General features: G+C 43.4%; 4 protein-coding genes across 19 annotated transcripts; 3 read left to right on the top strand and 1 right to left on the bottom strand.

Moving 5' to 3' along the window:
- On the top strand, nucleotides 208-1191 carry LOC8057497 (MLP-like protein 423). Its single transcript, XM_002446589.2, has 2 exons — nucleotides 208-510; nucleotides 635-1191. Exons 1-2 carry the CDS (start codon nucleotides 330-332, stop codon nucleotides 925-927), a joined length of 474 nt encoding a protein of 157 aa, XP_002446634.1. The 5' UTR covers nucleotides 208-329; the 3' UTR covers nucleotides 928-1191.
- Nucleotides 5018-11119, top strand: LOC8073554 (probable RNA-dependent RNA polymerase 2). Its single transcript, XM_002446590.2, has 4 exons — nucleotides 5018-5650; nucleotides 7246-9140; nucleotides 9363-9513; nucleotides 9963-11119. The coding sequence occupies exons 1-4, from the start codon at nucleotides 5102-5104 to the stop codon at nucleotides 10752-10754; spliced, it is 3387 nt and encodes a 1128-aa protein (XP_002446635.1). The 5' UTR covers nucleotides 5018-5101; the 3' UTR covers nucleotides 10755-11119.
- LOC8073555 lies at nucleotides 12274-18208 on the top strand. Of its 16 annotated transcripts, none has more exons than XM_021463013.1 (11): nucleotides 12274-12872; nucleotides 13118-13198; nucleotides 13478-13617; nucleotides 14393-15089; nucleotides 15453-15644; nucleotides 15780-16346; nucleotides 16457-16523; nucleotides 16611-16796; nucleotides 16942-17066; nucleotides 17773-17856; nucleotides 17961-18208. In XM_021463013.1, the coding sequence occupies exons 1-4, from the start codon at nucleotides 12552-12554 to the stop codon at nucleotides 14649-14651; spliced, it is 801 nt and encodes a 266-aa protein (XP_021318688.1). In that variant the 5' UTR covers nucleotides 12274-12551; the 3' UTR covers nucleotides 14652-15089; nucleotides 15453-15644; nucleotides 15780-16346; nucleotides 16457-16523; nucleotides 16611-16796; nucleotides 16942-17066; nucleotides 17773-17856; nucleotides 17961-18208. The 16 variants fall into 16 exon arrangements, with proteins under 16 accessions (XP_021318688.1, XP_021318686.1, XP_021318693.1 ...); XM_021463011.1 differs by having other exon boundaries at nucleotides 15780-16161; nucleotides 16293-16346; nucleotides 16457-16796; XM_021463018.1 differs by having other exon boundaries at nucleotides 15780-16161; nucleotides 16457-16546; nucleotides 16731-16796.
- LOC8073556 (probable receptor-like protein kinase At5g18500) lies at nucleotides 15395-16720 on the bottom strand. The gene is made up of 5 exons (XM_002447943.1): nucleotides 16648-16720; nucleotides 16274-16492; nucleotides 16060-16175; nucleotides 15717-15980; nucleotides 15395-15631 (listed from the first exon to the last, which is right to left on the bottom strand). Exons 1-5 carry the CDS (start codon nucleotides 16718-16720, stop codon nucleotides 15395-15397), a joined length of 909 nt encoding a protein of 302 aa, XP_002447988.1.

An 18772-nucleotide genomic window follows, 5' to 3' on the forward strand; every position in this document is an offset into this window, starting at 1 on the left:
GGCACACGGTGCAGGCACGTTACCGTCAGTCCGTCATCAATCGGCCTGAAACGGCACGGATCTGCACCGACGGAGGCAATTGAATTCGAGCCTGATCGAGGTGGTTGGATCGTGCAGGAGAACCTTGAATGGCCGGCATCAGTAGCAGCGGCGGGCAGCGGGCTCCTCTGAAGACGAAGGTCAGTCCCGATCTGAGCTGGTCCCTGGCTCTGTACGTATATATACACGAGGTCTGGGCATTGGTCTCACCATCGCCAGATCACCACCACAGGCACATCACTGCCTAGTCACCTACACTACGAAGCTAGGTTGGTAGAGGCCGGCCGGCAATGGCGTCCAAGGTTGAGCTGGTGGTGGAGGTCAAGTCCCCGGCGGACAAGCTGTGGGCGGCGCTGCGCGACTCCACGGAGCTGTTCCCCAAGATCTTCCCCGAGCAGTACAAGAGCATCGAGACCGTCGAGGGCGACGGCAAGTCCGCCGGCACCGTCCGCCTCCTCAAGTACACCGAGGGTACGTACGTACCTAACCTAGCTCTGCGCTCTCGCCGGCCGCCGATGGGAAAGAGACCATGCATGCATGTCGGTGCCATCGCCGTATCTGAGTATCTATATCTCTCGGATCGGATGTGTTGCAGCGGTGCCGATGCTGACGTTCGCCAAGGAGAAGCTGGAGGTGGCGGACGACGAGAACAAGGTGGTGTCGTACAGCGTGGTGGACGGCGAGCTGGTTGACTTCTACAAGAACTTCAAGATCACGCTGAAGGTGGCCAAGGCGGCGGCGGCGGAGGGCGAGGGTGAGGCCGGCGCCGTCGTCAACTGGTCCATGGAGTTCGACAAGGCCAACGACCAGGTGCCCGACCCGGACGTCATCAAGGAGACCGCCACCAAGACGTTCCACGACCTCGACGACTACCTCCTCAAGAACTAGCAGATGGAGACGGTCCAGTGTCCAGTTTACTGCTACTACTACTACTAGTGCTCTGCTGCTAGTGCACGTCGCTGGTGTGGTGTTGGTTGGTTCGATCGTGTCCATGCTGGTCTATTTGCTACCTAGCTACGTAGCTACCAAGGTCCGTGTCCTCGTACGTCTGAGGTTCATGTTGCTGCGGCGCCGCGTCGTCGTGCATCTGACGACGTGTCGTTGCACACTGGTCCTCCTCCCGCGTCAATAAAGCTATCCGTGTTCACGCCCGCCGCTCTTCAGAGTTCGGACCTTGGGACTCTCTAGGCACTCTGGATTGTTGAAGAACTGATTGCTATACTCGATGGGATGGGAGGAAGAGGACACCACTGCCGAGCGCCGAGCGCCGAACGCAGAACGCTAGCTAGGAAAGAGCGCGCAGAGGCAGAGCACGGCCACCGCGCCCACCAACTGGGGCGCGCGCATCACACAAACACCAACGCGCCCCAGCCGAGCCACCATGCCGCCCGCGACGCACAGAGCGAGCGAGCGCGAACGACCTAACAGCACACCATGCGTGCCAACACGCGCGCACATGCACGCAGGTGGCCGATGAGCCACTCCGAGGAGGCATGTACACCCCGGCCGGCAGGTAAAGATCAGGGTGCTAGTGCCTTTTCTCTTGACGCTGCTCCTGACACGTTGCTCAACGATAAGTGGCGAACCAATCAATCACTGAAACCAGCAGGCAATTTGCCAGATCAAGAATTCCATCCATACATTACACCGCCTGCACAGCTTTCAGTATCCCTCTAGACATGTTTTTTTTTACAGGTATCTCAGGCTGCCTGCATGTGTTGCAGGTGATAGGTGTTTGGGTAAATTGAACTATATTAAAACCGGCAGCCCTTCTGTTTCCGATTGGCACATGAATTGTACATAAAGAAAATTGGAATATATTAAGGCCCTGTTTAGATTGGAGATGAAAATTTTTTAGGTGTCACATCGGATGTGTCGGAAGTATGTCAGGAGGGGTTTTTAGAAACTAATAAAAAAACAAATTACATAGCTCATCAGGAAACTACAAGACAAATCTATTAAACATAATTAATCTATCATTAGCACATGTAAGTTACTGTAGCACTTAAGGCTAATCATGGAGTAACTAGGCTTAAAAGATTCGTCTCACGTTTTTCAATCAAACTGTGTAATTAGTTTATTTTTTTATGTAAATTTAATGTTTCATGCATGTGTCTAAAGATTAGATAGGATGAACGAAAAAAATTTAGGTGGAGAGGGCCTAAAATTGCCATGCCCTGATCATGGTGGGGCCTAGCGGGCATTGGTGCTGCTGGGGTAGCAACAGTAGTGACGAGAGGGGTTGGTTGTGGCGGTAGCCTAGTCCGTACGAGAATTGCCTATGGTGGTACAGCAATAATTTTCTCAAGGAAAGTCGCCAGTTAGGGAATGGAGGATCAGTTGTTAGTTGTATAGGCAGCGCCGATGCAGCAGGGTAGAGCTGGGACTTTGAGCGTTCAGAAACAATGACAAGAATGGTGGATGGGGGATATGTGTTATTCGTGATGATAATGGTGGCATGCTTCTTCAGGGTGGCTACGTTTTACAAATAGCCCTTTGCAGATGGAAGTCCTGACGTGTTTGGAAGGGGTGAAAGCAGCTGTGTCTTTGGGCTTTGGTGATGTGTGCTTGGAAACCAATGCGCAGCAAGTGGTTTGGGTGGTGCAAGGTGATGAATTTAGATTGTCTCTGGTTGGTGGCCTGGTGCTTAACCTGAAGGAAATTATAGCATTTTTTTTTTGTAAAATTTCATGTTAGGTATGTACCACGCCAATTTGACCATATTGCTCATGAACTAGTTTTTATATGGAGTAGAAGTGTTGAGTTGGACTCGGTTGTTAAGGCACAACCAGATTTTTCAATTTCTCCTAGTGATGTGGGGTTCTCCTAGTATTTTAGCATTCAAAATTTAGTATAAACTTTCCCTAGTAAATGTCTCCTAGTAAGGATTTACTAGTGTTTTGACTAGTGGTAGTGTTTTATTACTAACTAAAAACACTAGGAGAACTCCACCATTTTGGTAGTGAGGCCTGAGTGTCGGATTGTATATTGTACTTAGGACGTGTTTGATTAGCGTCTAACTCATCCTGTATGTCATCGTGCTGCAAGTGTGGCATGCCGCATCATCCAAACACCCGCCCCGTTGTTCGCCACATGTTTGTCAGCCACAACATAGCGTTAGTTCATTTTTGTGCCACTTCTCGCCAACTAGAGGATGAATCGGCCACCAAACTCACGGGGCTCCCGCAGCTGTGGTGTGTGCAGTTGACAGCAAACGCGCTCTTAGGATGTCCGCAATAGAGTTGACAATTTCGTCGGCTGACCTGGAGGTAAAAGTGAATAGAAAACAGAAATGTTAGAAAGCTCTGACATGTAAAATAGGAAAAACATGAGTGGATAGAGACTGGGGCCTTGTTTACTTCACCTAGAAAACCAAAAAAATTTTAAGATTCTCCATCATATCGAATTTTTTGGCATATGCATAAAGCATTAAATATAGATGAAAATAAAAACCAATTACATAGTTTATCTGTAAATCGTGAGACGAATCTTTTGATACTAGTTAGTCCATAATTGAACAATATTTATCACAAACAAACAAAAATGCTACAGTAGCGAAATCCAAAAAAATTTCGCATCTAAACAAGGCCCGGGCGGTTTTTGGGCAAGGTGCGAGACTAGCTCTTGTTTTCACTCAAAAACTAAAAACTTTTCAAGATTTCATGTCACATCAAATCTTGCGGCATATGGAGTATTAAATATAGACAAAAATAGAAAACTAATTACACAGTTTATCCGTAAATCATGAGACGAATCTTTTAAACCTTGTTACTCCATGATTGGATAATATTTGTCAAATAAAAACAAAAATACTACAGTGTCAAAATTCAAAAACTTTTCGTATCTAAACAAGGCCTAGGCCGTGTTTAGTTCATGAACCAAAAAATTTCGGAACACCGTAACACTTTTGTTTGTTTTTTATAATTATTGTCCAACCATGGACTAACTAGGCTCAAAAGATTCATCTCATAAATTTTGACCTAATTGTGCAATTAGTTTTTATTTTTATCTATATTTAATACTTTATGTATGCGTCTAAAGATTTGATATGATGAGAAATATTAAATTTTTTTGGAGTTTTAGGTGGAAGTAAACAAAGCCCACGTGCAGAAGCGCTAGCGAGTTCTCTTTCCAGCTCTCACTCTTCTTCACGTTGAATTCTCAACACAGGCCTTATTTAGTTTAAATTTTTTTTAGTTTTCGCTACTATAGCATTTTCGTTTGTATTTGACAAACATTATCTAATTATGGACTAACTAGGCTCAAAAGATTCGTCTCCTAAATTACAGGCAAACTGTGTAATTAGTTTTTGTTTTCGTTTATATTTAATGCTTCATGTATGTGTGCAAACATTCGATGTGACAGAGAATTTTGAAAATTTTTAGGTTTTTGGTGGAACTAAACAAGGGCACGGTACTCAAATAGCTAGCACAATCGTCTTGTTGGGACGTCGATAGTATCCAACAAATTAGGTATTGTTTAGAGCAACTCCAAGATACTCTCTAAATCATTCTCTAAATATGAAGAATAGAGATTTTAGTGAAAAACTATTCTCCAACAGTTTGTCTAAATGATTATGCAAATATAGTCATCTTCTATTCCGTATTTTTCGCTAGCTATAAATAAAAGACGAGAATGACTCTCTAGAGTGCGCCATGAGAGATAAAAAAGCTATTGGACAGTGAAGAATATAGAAAACGATTTTTATAAAAATGATTCTCTAAATGATGATTTAGAGAGCGAGATTTGCTAAGACTCTTGAAGATGCTCTTAAATACTAAAAGTTTTTAAAGTTATACACTGCAACATTTTTATGTCTATATTTAATGTTTTATGTATGCGTTCAAAGATTCAATGGGACGAAGAATTGTGTAATCTTTTAAAATTTTAAAGGCATCTAAATAAGGCACTAGCGGAGTCGGTTGAGCAATGAAATTCTGAATTCCTATAAAGAAAAAAAAACGAAAAAGAAAGAAGAAACCCTCTTTTGGGGGCACAAAACCCCCGGCCGTGACAGCCTGACAGGGATCCCGGTCCTCCAGCTCCACGCCCGCCCGCCACTATGTCGATGGCGGCTCCCGCGCCGGGCGCCACGGCCACGGTGCGGGTAGCCAACATCCCGGCCTCGGCCATCGCCGCCGAGCTGCTCGCCTTCTTTGACTCCGCCGTCACCACCACCGGCGCGGCCTTCGCTTGCGAGATCGCCGCCGCCCACCGCGGCTGGCTCAGCCGCGGCCACGGCTCCGTCCAGTTTGACTCCTCCGCCGCCGCCATCCATGCCATCGACCTCGCCTCCTCGGGCCGCCTGCCCCCTTTCCTCGGCTCCTGCCTCTCCGTCTCCCCCGCCCACGCCGACCTCCTGCCCCGCGCGCCTGACCTCTCCCTCCGCGCCGCCGACGCGGGCCTCATTCTAGGCAACCGCGTCGCCGAGCGAGAGCTGGAGGCGGCCTACTCCTGGGACGGCGTGCGGGCCGAGGTCATCCCGAGGAAGCGGCGTGTGGACCTCTACCTGAAGCAGGATTCCCGGAGCTACAAGCTTGAGGTTCTCTTTGAGGACATCAGGGAGTGCTTTGGGTGCCACCTTGATGGGACGGGCGCCATCTTGCTGCAGGTGAGCAGCTTAGACCGTGCTATTCGCTTCGATGCACAAAGTTCCAAAACCTTGATGCGCCCTTATATGAATTAAAGTGTGCCTGTTTCGAATTAATAGTTGACACGCAGATATCTGATTGATATACACTGTCATCACTCATCAACCCTCATTTTCGGTCAGTAGCCAGGGCCCAAGAGATTCACCCAGTGATTGTGATAGAGTAGCTTATTATGGGTAGAGTTGCAAGTCAACAAGTAAATCTACAGATACTTTCAGACCAAAGGCAATTGGCCCAGCTTTATTGAAAGCCTAAGAGGAGTTTTACTGGTGTTACCAATTACCAGTTTATTACAAAAGACAAGCCTTTGATAACTCTACTCGACTTTGACTTCTCTCTGGACGGAACACCTCTGAACAAACCTTCTTAAGCAACTATCAGTGAAAGAACCTCAACTACTGTCCTCAGAACTCAGGAAATGAAAAGAACTACACCAAATGTCCAGCAAAAGGCAGCCTTGCAGAAGAGTTCTTTTGACAGTTGAGCGATCATCTCCACATCAACATATAATTGAATTTCTATTCTGGCCTAACAGCCCAGCAGAATGGGAGCATACCCAAGTGCGTTGCAGCCTGCAGATAGAGCTTTCTTCTTCCTCTAGTGCTGCACAGAAGGATATTTTTGCATTCTTCTATGGCCTGCTAGAGTCCTCTATGTCTGCTATCGCATATGTTGTGTAGCAGCATTCAAATCAATCACACTATAGGTTTTCATATGATTCATTTACTGCATAATCTAGCCATTTTCCATTTTGAGTAATTACTCAACGACTTGAGATATGCACAATAAATGTAATCCTCATAAGGGATAAGAATAAGATCTTTTACTTTGAAGTTTGAAACTGATCAATTTTTTTTCCACCTGAGAAATTCCCATTTCCATTAAAATATTAAAGGAAATAAATAGTTTGTGAGATAAAAGACAGAAATAAGGAAAGAAGAAGAGTTTAAAGGCCTTAGAGCCTGCAGCCAAAGCTACAAAAACTAAAGCCAAAAGCTCTGACTAAGAGCACCGACTACAGAGATTTAACCTACCAACCTTCTCCATCTCTCAGAAAGTTTCAGCAGAAAGGACATAACAGGAGTATCAGCAGCAGGATAGAAATATATCAATTACAGAAACCAAAAAAGACGGTTTCTCCTTCAGTGTGATAGCCTTTTGAGATTCACAGCCTGTCCTTAAGCCGGAGCATTGCCTTGCCCATCAGGGTCTCCATGAAACTGATCAATTAACTTCATATTTATGCAAGCATACTCGAGTTTCCTCTGCATGTTATTTGAAGCATGTCTTTTTCATCATATATTGAGAGTGTAAGCTGTTTAAGATTTATTAACTTAATACATTGAGGTAGATTTTACAAATGCTATTCTATCAATTCTCCTGTTAATATTAAGCTGCCCTGTTGAATACATAGTTATAGCTGCAATGATATAGATTTAATGCTTGTCATATTTCTTCGACTATCAATTTGTTTCAGCTGCAATGTTCTTAGGGCATCTTTTTTAATGAATCTGAAGCTACTCTTCTGATAAAATTAATATTATCCTTGCTTCAGCTGACTTATGCACCAAGAATATACACTGCAATTTCTGGGTCAACAGTTAAATCGAGGTTTACAGATGACCGCTTTCATGCATGCAAGGAGGATGCCAAATTTGCATGGGTCAGAGCACTAGATTTTACACCTAATAACTCTTTCGGCGAGTGTTCCACTCTTGTCCTGAAACTGAGCAAAGGTGTACCAGTATCAGATATTCTTGAAAGTTTACCCTTCTCAGGAGAATTAGAGGAATTGGCCATTTCTTCGATGCTTGCATTTGGCTCCTCCTCCAATGTGGTTCCTCTTGTTGACTGCCCGAATGGCTTTTCCGTGCCTTATGAAGTTCTTTTCCGTCTGAACTCTCTTGTTCACATGGGGAAGCTAGTTGCCAGGCATGTTAATGCTGATCTGTTTAAAGTCCTTGAAGAGCTGTCAATTGATACTTTAAGGAGAATATTTGAGAAAATGAGCAAATTAAAATCTACCTGCTATGAACCTTTGCAATTCATCAGACATGAGGCTCATAGCATGAGTAAGAGCAAGAAAGCCTTTTTGTCCAACAAGAAGGACGGTGGAAAATTGATGAGGTGTTACAGAATTCACATCACACCATCAAAAATATACTGCTTGGGACCTGAGGAAGAAGTTTCAAATTACGTGGTTAAGTACCACTCTGAGTATGCTTCTGACTTTGCTCGAGTTACTTTTGTTGATGAAGACTGGAGCAAGCTTTCTCCCAATGCATTATCAGCTAGAACTGAACAAGGTTTCTTTTCTACACCTTTGAAAACTGGCCTGTATCATCGTATTCTCTCCATTCTAAAGGAAGGATTTTGCATTGGCCCAAAAAAATATGAATTTTTGGCCTTTTCAGCAAGTCAACTTCGTGGTAATTCTGTTTGGATGTTTGCTTCAAATAATTCTTTGACTGCTGAGAGTATAAGGAGGTGGATGGGCCACTTCGAAGATATCCGTTCAGTCTCCAAGTGTGCAGCTAGAATGGGCCAACTGTTTAGCTCCTCCAGGCAAACATTTGAAATCTCATCATATGATGTAGAAGTAATTCCAGATATTGAAGTCACAAGTGATGGCACTAAATATATATTTTCAGATGGTATCGGGAAGATTTCTACTAGATTTGCCAGACAGATTGCCAAGTTATTTGGATTAGACCCTGCTCACCCTCCTTCTGCTTTTCAAATAAGGTATGGGGGCTATAAAGGAGTCATCACTATTGACCCTACTTCCTTTTTCAACCTTTCTCTACGACCTAGTATGAAGAAGTTTGAGTCGAAGAGCACTATGCTGAACATTACAAATTGGAGCAAGTCTCAGCCATGTTACGTGAACCGTGAAATTATTTCTCTTCTTTCGACATTGGGGATAAAGGATGAAGTATTTGAATCGATGCAACAAGATGACATGCACGAATCAGACGGAATGCTAACAAATAAAGAAGCCGCTTTGTCTGTCCTAGGGAAAATTGGTGGTGCTGATACCAAGACAGCTTCTGAGATGGTGCTGCAAGGCTATGAACCAAGTTCAGAGCCTTACCTGTTAATGATTCTTAAAGCCCATCGGGCTAATAGGCTGACCGACATAAGAACTAGGTGTAAGATTCATGTCCAGAAAGGCCGTGTTCTTATTGGTTGTTTGGATGAAACCTGCACATTAGACTATGGCCAAGTTTACATCAGAATTACAAAGAATCGCAAGGAGCAGAAGTACAGTGAACAGCCATTCTTTTGCAATGATGATGGCAAAACAGCTGTAATTGTTGGAAAAGTTGCAGTCACAAAAAACCCATGTCTCCATCCTGGTGATGTCAGAGTACTTGAAGCTGTATATGACCCTGCATTGGATGCTAGGGGTCTTATTGATTGTGTTGTATTTCCTCAGAGAGGGGAAAGGTATGTTTGCTATTCTGAATCTGAAAAATGACTTATCTTTAGAATGTGGAGTTCAATTTCTCTGTCCATGGCTGTGAAGCAGCCTGTCTACTGAACTAAGACACTGTATCTGTCTCTGCTAGCAATGTTATCCATGTTATGTTGATCTTGTAGTTTACAACTAACCATTTGGATTAATGTTGTCAATGCTTGCTCTATCCTTGAAATCTTCAAATTAATTAGGCCTCATCCAAATGAATGCTCGGGTGGCGATTTGGATGGCGACCTCTTCTTTATTACTTGGGATGACAAACTGATTCCGGAGAAGGTTGATGCACCTATGGACTACACTGCAACGAGGCCACGCATAATGGACCATGCTGTTACACTCGAGGTACACTCCATACTCGTGAGTGTCTTTCATTCGCTCATTTTTCTGGATTATATATGTATATACTATGGTTGATTTGCTGTTGTTCTTATTCGGTTAATAGGATTTCTATAGTCTCAACATATCAGTTTATAAGCGATCTTTCCCCTGAGACTATTGATTCAGGCATTTTAATGATAATGATTTTGGAGCTAAGGATCCTTGCATGTTTCTAAAATGTGTGTATGCATTTAGGATTAACTTCATGAAACAGGTGCTGATAGGGCAATAATGAGCATATAGAACTCGCTGTTAAGACCACATTTTAGTCCAGTCAGCATGGTATTAAGATGGTATGTGAATTATGCTCGCCGTGAACATTCAGCAAATGCCTGCATATTTCGCCATCTTGCGTGGTTATTCTCGCTTGAGCAAAATGTTACAAATGAACATCTGCATGCAAATGCTTGCAGGAAATTCAGAAGCACTTCGTCAATTACATGATAAATGACGCCCTCGGTGTTATCTCCACCGCCCACTTGATCCACGCAGACCGTAATCCGCTGAAAGCTCGCAGCCCCGAGTGCCTCCAGCTGGCCGCTCTGCACTCCATGGCGGTCGACTTTGCCAAGACGGGAGCTCCAGCCGAGATGCCCGTGGCGCTGAGGCCCCGGGAGTTCCCGGACTTCATGGAACGGTGGGAGAGGCCAATGTACGTCTCCACCAGCGTCCTCGGCAAGCTCTACCGCGCAGCCCTGCGCCATGAGGAGAACGCAGAAGCGCTCCTGCCTGCGGGCCCACCGCGCTGCGTGTACGACCCGGACCTCGAGGTCGCTGGTTTCGACAAGTTCCTGGACACCGCGGAGGAGCAGTACGAGGTGTACGCCGAGAAGCTGGGCACCCTGATGACATACTACTCCGCGGAGCACGAGGACGAGATCCTGACGGGCAACATCCGGAACAAGCTGGTGTATCTGCGGCGGGACAACAAGCGCTACTTCGAGATGAAGGACCGGATCATCGCCGCCGTCGACGCCCTGCACGCTGAGGTGAGGGGGTGGCTCAGGGCTCGCAAGGAGGATGACGCGTCCAAGTTGGCGTCGGCGTGGTACCACGTGACGTACCACCCGGACCGCCGCGGCGAGAAGCGGTTCTGGAGCTTCCCGTGGGTCGCCTGCGACACCCTGCTGGCGATCAAGGCGGCGCGTAGGTGCCGGAAGCGGGTGGAAGACGCCGCTGCGCCCATGGACTGCGACGCCTCCTAGACGGAGGTGCCACTGTCAAAGTGAGCTTGTGATGCAAGTGGAAAACCGTAGTAGTAACAGTAATAAGACGCACCACTGCTCGCTGTAAAAAGAATTAGTGCGGTTTGTCTTGAGGTCCTCCTAAAAGGCGTACACTATCGTACTGGTGGAACCGTGGAATCATGATTTGCCGTTCTTGATGACTAGAATATGCGGAGCATCCGAGCATGTATGATTAGCTAAGCCGGATTACCGCTGGCCCCGTTTGGTGGTTTGTTGGTACTTGGGACGGACGGCTGCTCTGAGATGTTCTCTGGCCTGCTGGTCGGCTGGTCCTGAGATCGTCTACTAGCAAACTTCGAGTGCTACTCTCTTGATTTTGTTGACTTCCCACAGCCACAAATACGTTCTGATTAAAGTCTGATCGAGCTTTTGAAACTTTAGCAGTCAGCAGATATCAAAAGTATTAAATTTATAGAAGCATAATTTAGCAGTTACCAAAAGTGTTAAATTTAGAAGTATAAACGTCAAATATGTATAGCTTTATATCTCATAAAGTAATTACATACATAAATCATCATTAGTATTAGAGCTATATTTTTTGCTAAAAATAGTGGTCCAAGTTACAGCTGAAAGCTAGAACGACTTGGATGGGGTGCTATATTTATGACCATGCTGACTTTGGTGGTTCGTTGGGACGGCTGCTTGACCCGCTAGTCGGCTAGTGACATGTTCTGGCCACCTAGGATCGTCTAGCAAACCTCCATTTGAGTTTTGACTCCCCACAAATAGTACTTGACGTTTTGATTAACAAAGTTTTGAAACTTAGCAGTTAGCAGTTATCAAAAGTATTAAATTTAGAAACATACTTCCTCTGTCCCTAAATATATCGTTTTCATTTCGAGAACCAATTTTGACTAAATATATATAGAAAAATATTAATATTTATGATATAAAATTAACATCGTTAGATTGTTGAATATATTTTCATAATAAATTTATTTAGAGATATAAATGTTACATGTTTTTTCTACGAATTCTGTGAAACTTATGACACGGAAATCAAAAGTGACAATTATTTAAGGTACGCGTCAAATACGTACTAGCTTTGACTCATACAGTGGTTCCTAGTACATAAGCTCTTATAGAAAGTTAGGCCTTGTTTAGTTCCAAAATTTTTTGCAAAACAGGTACTGTAGTACTTTCGTTTGTTTGTGACAAATATTGTCCAATCATGGACTAACTGGGCTCAAAAGATTCATCTCATCAATTCCGACCAAACTATGCAATTAGTTTTTATTTTCGTCTATATTTAATACTTCATGCATGCGTCTAAAGATTCGATGTGACGGGGAATCTAAAAAATTTTGCAAAATTTTTTGGTAAGTAAACAAGGCCTTAGAAGTCATCACATTAGAATTAGAGCTATATTTTAGCTAAAAATAGTTGTCCAAGTTACAGCAAGGACTATTTAAGAGCAGCTCTATAACCTGCAACACATGCTGACCAGGGTCGAGTCCAGGTCAAAACACGTGACCGTTAACCGTTACACTGGCGTCTCGCGGAGTCGCGGTGAGCCGGAGACAGCAGCAGAATCGGAAACCGCGCAAGGCGAGAGCGAGACGACTACGCAAAGCAAAAGCTCCCACCTAAAACCAAACCAGAACCTATCGTCGTCGTCGACTCCAGGGAAGCTCGCCTCCCGACTCCGCTCTGCTCTTCCCACCAACAAACACCACCGCGCTCCACGCCACCATCGGCCGGCGTCCGGCGGCGACCGAGCCAGCTTATCAGCGCAGCGGCCAAATAAAGAGCGGGATGCCGGGGCCAGGGGCGCACCTGCTGTACGCTCTGTCGGGCGGCGCGGCGCTGTCTCGGGTCGCCGGCCCGGACCGCCGCTTCGGGCCGCACCACTGCGCCGTCTACGCAGCGAACGCGTTCCTCGGCCCGGACCTCGGCTCCTTCGCGGAGTGGCTCTGCTCTTTCCTCCCGTCGGCCTCCGCAGCGGGGGACCTCGCCATGGCCGCCGTGCACCACCCCTTCTACTACCCGCTCCTCCTCGGCCTCCCGCTCGCCTGGGCCTACGCCTGGCTCTCCCGCCGGCTGCTTCGCGCCGGCGTCCTCGACTCCCCCTCCGGGGTGGGTGCTGGAATTTTCAATTCCTCATGAATCTTTCTTTCGCCGCCTTGGATTTGGCCCTTTTTAAATCTACTATTCAGTACGGCTGCGTCTAGAGTCTAGCAACTTGGTGTCAATGCCATTCCAAATGCCGCATTATCTTAATCTTCTGTTGCAGAATAGTGTTGAGTAGCTTCAGAGTTCAGAAGCCTCTGTATCAATCTAGTGTTGCGTGCCTGATTTGTTTAATCTTGGTGTTGTTGCAGGTGCCATTAAGAACGAGGCAGTGTTTCTTGCTGATCTCTGCCGGCTCGCTCTCTCACTTTTTCTTGGATCACTTGTTTGAGGTGAGCATACAGTAGTTTGGAATTTTTGTCAACTGAAAGTCGGCAACGGATGTCTCGTGCATGGGGGAGGCATAGCTCAGAATTGATGTCCCAACTTTAACAGTGTGTGCTTAACAGCTTGGAAAAAAGTTGTTCTAGAGATATCCACCTAATCCAACTGACATGATGTTTCTGCATGTGAATTAAAATTTGTTCAGATCACAAATAAACCTTTCCCTTTGATACTTTGGAATTGAATGTGCTATTTTCCCCAAGTGAGTTCATGTTATACTGCTGCAGGAGAATGGACATTCTACAATGTACACTTGGATCCTGAGCACTGGTTGGTGGAAAGGTCGTGCTCCTATCAATCCAGATGCAGTGCTCGTCGTAGGACTTCTTTGTACTTGCCTCATGGGGGGGTTTGTGTACATCAACAGGTGATAGTTTTTTTATGCAGGATAACTAGTACAAACTAAAAAATGTTACACAGAAACTAGATTAGGTTACTTGCAAGTAGTGCAGCGTATTTTGGCACCTAGCCGCTATGCCACTACAAATACAATTTAAATTCTTGATTCCTTGTATACAGAACAAGTAATTCTAATTGATTCTCTGTAGAAGTTATGGTTTTCCTCAGTACATTAAATAGAAAAGGAAAAACTTTTTATGTACAACTCTAGAATTTAGAACATCTACTTTTGGTGTCTGTGGTTTTCATTACCCTGTTTGGTATGGAGCTGATTATGCTGTTTGGTCCATTATTAGGCCTGGGTATGTTCAGTTGTATCACCTTTTTTTCCCCCACATTTGTAATGGATAGAAATAGGTAATCCTTATCACCCCAGAGGTGTAAAGTGTTGGCACCAGATCATTCGAAATTCTGTTTGTTTGTTTAGTTTGACTGTTGTATAACTTGTCTGTTTTATTTAGGTTGTTTCCGTTCTATTTTTGTATAATAGTTTCAAGTGTTCTGACCAGCAGACTGCAAGACAGCAGCCTAGTGTTGTATCGAACCTGTCTTTCTTTCTTTTTATGCAAAGATAGTATGTTCTCCTGTGCATTCTAGAAAAAGAAATACAGACCTATCTTACATATGCTCACTTGAATTTTTAATGTTCCCATCACTCCATTCGTTACAAAACCTTTTCCCTTCTGAAAAACATTACAAATCCTTATTGCAGTTCTGTAAACACAAGTTCCTTGTTTTGGCAGAGTGAAGCATGGAAGGTCTGCAGCAGAAAAATCAAACCAGTCTTTCTTTCTCATCCTGATGATAGCCACCCTGTACTGTATGTGGTGTGCCAGTCAGATATACTTGCGGCAACCCCCTCAACCTGCTATTGGCGAAGAAGCTGATCTCGGAGTGATAATATTTCTTGCCATTTATCTTTTTCTCCCGCATGGCTTGTGCGTCCTTTCGATGAATCAAAAGGATTATACAGACGCACTGAATGAACTGCCACTTCAATAATTTGTGTCGTTATTGTGCATTTTCTTCCAATCTGTGCAGAATATCAGTTTACTAACAGTCTGGTTTCTGCATTATGTTGTAATTAGATTTAATTCTACCTGGATGATTGCTAGTGCACCTACGTATAGCCCTGTAATTCTTGAAACATATATTGTTATGGAATAAAGTTATATGGATGGCATTGACTTCTGTTGAAAAAGAATTTCATGTTTTTCATTGGGCATATGGAGGTGGATCATATGATTGGTAGTCAAGGCACCCATGACCATATTTTTCATTTGGCATATGTCTGCCAAGCTAATTATCCATGTTGTGCACTTACCGGTGTTTCCTTTTGTAGTAAGTTGAGAGGGAGCATATTCACTTGGATCATCGTAGTGAATTCAAGTGCTGCATTAAACTCATTATCATTATCTGGATCATTGTCTTTTCTAAGAGGTATCATGCTTGACTCTTTTTATTGGTTTTCCTATGCTGTAGTTATACTTCTCTGTATACTGTGACAGAAAAGGTGCTGAAATATCCAAGCCTGTGTTATAATAGATGTCTGGATTGTAGTTATACTTCTCTGTATACTGTCTCTAGATTTGGTCTTTAACTGTCTCTAGTTATGTGCATGAAGTAACTAATGTAAATTTCTCGCCACTCAATGTCTCAATTGGTTTTTTGTTCACTTAGTGCACGAAAATGTTTATGCATGGTCATGTAAACATCAAGGGGCTTATAAGGATTACACATAGTAGCTATGCAAGGGATTCAACAATGCTAATGTTGTTGCGCTTTGCATCATCTCTCATGGAGATCTCAAGAGCCTTCTCAAGCCTTGATACAACTTGCTTCATGGATGGCCGTTGCTTCTTGTGGCCAGTGCATAACAGAGCAAGCTTCAAACTGAGATCAAATGCCTCCGTTGAATAATCTCCATTCAACCTAGGATCAGCAAACTCCGATACATTGCCATCTTGGATAAGTGTAGAGGCCTGGGAACGACAGGTACACATATTCAGCTCAATCAATTATTGATCTCAGAATGTAATATCTTACTTTAACTATTTATGATCTTACCATTTTGTCCAGTGACATTGGCATAGCAGTATTCATGATGTTGATTGCTCGTCTTCCTGACAGGAGTTGCAGGAGCACCATGCCGTAGCTATACACATCCCCTGCAGCATTCACCCTGTGGTTGTGGCGGTATTCTGGATCAACATAGCCAAACGTTCCTCTGACTTCCGAGCTTACATGTGACACACCTAAGTCCATGACTCTTGAGAGTCCAAAATCCGACAGCTTGGGTTCCATGTCAACCCCAAGAAGTATATTGGTTGGCTATCATATATAGAAAGTATGAGTTTGACTAAACATGAATCTATAGATGCACTGAAGCCTTTCAGATCATGCAACAAACCTTGATGTCACGGTGAACAATGCAGCCTTCAGGATATATGTGCAGGAACCAAAGGCCACAAGCACTTCCAAGTGCTATCTGAAGCCTCTGAATCCATGAAAGGTTCTTATCTTTTCCTACAATCAAATTACTCTTTTCTTCAGTTATGCAATTAATGTATAGACTTCTAGAGTTCTGCTCATCACTTTAAATGTTTAGCTATGTTGTTACTCACCAAATAACCATTCTGATAGATTACCGTTGACGCACAGCTCATACACAAGAAAACACTCCTCTTGCCCGTCACAGTAACCTCTTAATGACACAAGATTTGGGTGCCTGACATGTGACAGGCTTTTAACTTCCCTTAGGAAGGTTTCTGCATGCTCATTCTTAACGATGTGCTTCACTGCAACAGGCCAGCCATTTGCAAGCACTCCTCTGTATACCTTCCCTGGAACCACAAGAGGAACAAGTTGCACACCGTAAAGAACAACATACTTTAATAGTATGGTTTCTAAGTCTCATGTTCTTGGATGAAAAATATACTTTCTGCTTGCTTTATGGTACAGATACCATAACCGTGAATCAGCTATTATGGACGCGTACCTGCAATACCCTGTCCAATGATGTTTGATGGACTCAAGCTTTCAGTTGCTGTGTATATTTCTTTGATCGACATCGGCTTGCAGGTAGTCTCCTCATACTCAAGGGATGTCACCGCAACCTCTGCAAGAAAAAATAACATGTGCGACTTTGTAAGTTCATATTACTATTAGTGAGTAAAAAAACTCATCTCAGTAACTTCGATATGCATATGGATGTGCAATTAATTAATTAGTGAAATTACCGATATCGTTTCTTGATGGTTGAAACTTCCTGGCTCTTCTCCTGACATGGCAGAAAATAGCAATGGCCCCAATTATCACCCCAGCAATGAGGCATCCTAGCAACGCTTCATATCCTGCTGATAAATTTTGAGGAGCTCAAATCTTGAAAGATCAAGTAGAAAGGCATGGGAGAGAGAGGTAAAAGAAACCAACCTCTATGCATTCTCTTCAGCTTACGGGGCGTATGAAGAGAACACAAGATTGCTTCTCCCTCACCTTGTGGTTGTTCTAATAATCAAAACAAGTTTGTCTCATGGGCAACCTATAAGCAGCCGTTATTACCAATGAAGTGTTATGATTATTGCCGGCGGCCAATGGCATAGGCATGGAAGAAGCCAAAAGCACACAAAATATTATATCCCAAAATTGAAGTGTTAATGACTGACCATCGCCGGCCAAGGCATAGGCACGGAAGAAGCCAAAAGCACAAAAAAAAATAATATTATATACCATAATTTGTTTTGGGTCTGGATCAGAAATTCGGGTTCCAACATCAATGTGTCAACTATGACTTGGATTGGTGTACAGATGGACTTGGATTGGTGTGTTGTTGGGTTTGGGTTAGTGGAGATCCATTAGTTTTCACCCTTTCTATTAATCTGTGCATTTGCAATAAAGCAGAGGATAGATGGACAAATGTCAAACGTGGCAACTCTATATGCATAGTTTAATAATAATGTAAAATATAAAGTAGATTACTGGAACACTCCTCTATTTTGACGACTTCAAATGCGCCAAATCAGGAGTTAGAAACAACAAAGATCTTTGTTCTTTAAACATTAACTGATCATCTAACCACCAATAAGTATTTTGTACACTAATGTATCCTCCCTGCTTTTTCCAGGCACACTTTGTCTTCTTCAACTGTCTGTTGGTTTTTTTACTGCTGTTCAGCTTGATGTTGATTGATTTGTTGGATATGTGGATGGTAAGTTGTTATAATCGTCTCGAACTCGCCAGATGTACTACGATGTACTACTTCACAATTTCTTGTTTGGATCTGTGAACTGAACACCCAGTGATAATTTATAGGGAGTGATCCTGTCCTATTTCATTTCAAAAAGATGAAGACTAAATTGCATGACGCCATCAAATGTAGGCTCCTTAGTAAATTACTATTGGTGGGAGAATTTGATACCATATTGCTTCAACTGTATTTATATGCCTTGAGATTTGATACCGTGTCATTTCACATTTCAATTTGAACAGTACCTTTAGGATTTGATACTGTGTTGTTTCAGCTTTCAACAGTATATATAATACCTTCGAGTGCTTCTTGAGATAGATTCTTTCTCCAGAAAATTCCTGTTCGGATGCATCTGATTCTCAGGCAAACTATTTTCTCTACAGCAAAAGCCGGCTTGAAACGGCCTTGAGAAGGGGTCTAAAAAAATGAGCCAGAGCATCGCTTTCGTGGGTCCACAGTTACCATGAAACAATACTACAACCATTTTTTTTTTGATAATACTCCCTGCATCTCAAACTATAAGTCATTCCAAGAATCTTGGAGAGTTAATTTCTCAAGTTTGACCAAAATTATAGAAAAATATGACACCATAGATATGCTATGAAAATATAATTAACGAAGAACCTAATAACACTTAGATGGTATCATAAATGTTATTATGTTATCATATGAATTTGGTCAAATTTGAGATAGTTTGACTCTCTAAAATTCTTGAAATGATTTATAATTTGGGATGGAGGGGGTAGCTAGGTCAATCATTTATAATCTTATAAAAGAACACGCGGTTTTGAGAGAAACAAATGGCTGCTACGCCTCTTCCTAAAAATGAATGTATCATCTTTTTCTTGTCTTTTTTTTTTTTTGCTTCATGTGAGAA

Source organism: Sorghum bicolor, chromosome 6 (genome assembly GCF_000003195.3).
Source record: "Sorghum bicolor cultivar BTx623 chromosome 6, Sorghum_bicolor_NCBIv3, whole genome shotgun sequence".
In the NCBI taxonomy this organism is placed as follows: Eukaryota; Viridiplantae; Streptophyta; class Magnoliopsida; order Poales; family Poaceae; genus Sorghum; species Sorghum bicolor.

Coding starts and splice junctions, on each gene's coding strand:
- LOC8073554 (XM_002446590.2), top strand. CDS start 5,102: ATGTCGATGGCGGCTCCCGCGCCGGGCGCCACGGCCACGGTGCGGGTA. Junction 5,651..7,245: donor CGGGCGCCATCTTGCTGCAG/GTGAGCAGCTTA, acceptor TCCTTGCTTCAG/CTGACTTATGCACCAAGAAT. Junction 9,141..9,362: donor TTTCCTCAGAGAGGGGAAAG/GTATGTTTGCTA, acceptor CAAATTAATTAG/GCCTCATCCAAATGAATGCT.
- LOC8073556 (XM_002447943.1), bottom strand. CDS start 16,720: ATGTCGATCAAAGAAATATACACAGCAACTGAAAGCTTGAGTCCATCA. Junction 16,176..16,273: donor TCTATCAGAATGGTTATTTG/GTGAGTAACAAC, acceptor ATTTGATTGTAG/GAAAAGATAAGAACCTTTCA. Junction 15,632..15,716: donor CAATGTCACTGGACAAAATG/GTAAGATCATAA, acceptor TGTCGTTCCCAG/GCCTCTACACTTATCCAAGA.
- LOC8057497 (XM_002446589.2), top strand. CDS start 330: ATGGCGTCCAAGGTTGAGCTGGTGGTGGAGGTCAAGTCCCCGGCGGAC. Junction 511..634: donor CCTCCTCAAGTACACCGAGG/GTACGTACGTAC, acceptor GATGTGTTGCAG/CGGTGCCGATGCTGACGTTC.
- LOC8073555 (XM_021463004.1), top strand. CDS start 12,552: ATGCCGGGGCCAGGGGCGCACCTGCTGTACGCTCTGTCGGGCGGCGCG. Junction 12,873..13,117: donor TCCTCGACTCCCCCTCCGGG/GTGGGTGCTGGA, acceptor GTGTTGTTGCAG/GTGCCATTAAGAACGAGGCA. Junction 13,199..13,477: donor TCTTGGATCACTTGTTTGAG/GTGAGCATACAG, acceptor ATACTGCTGCAG/GAGAATGGACATTCTACAAT.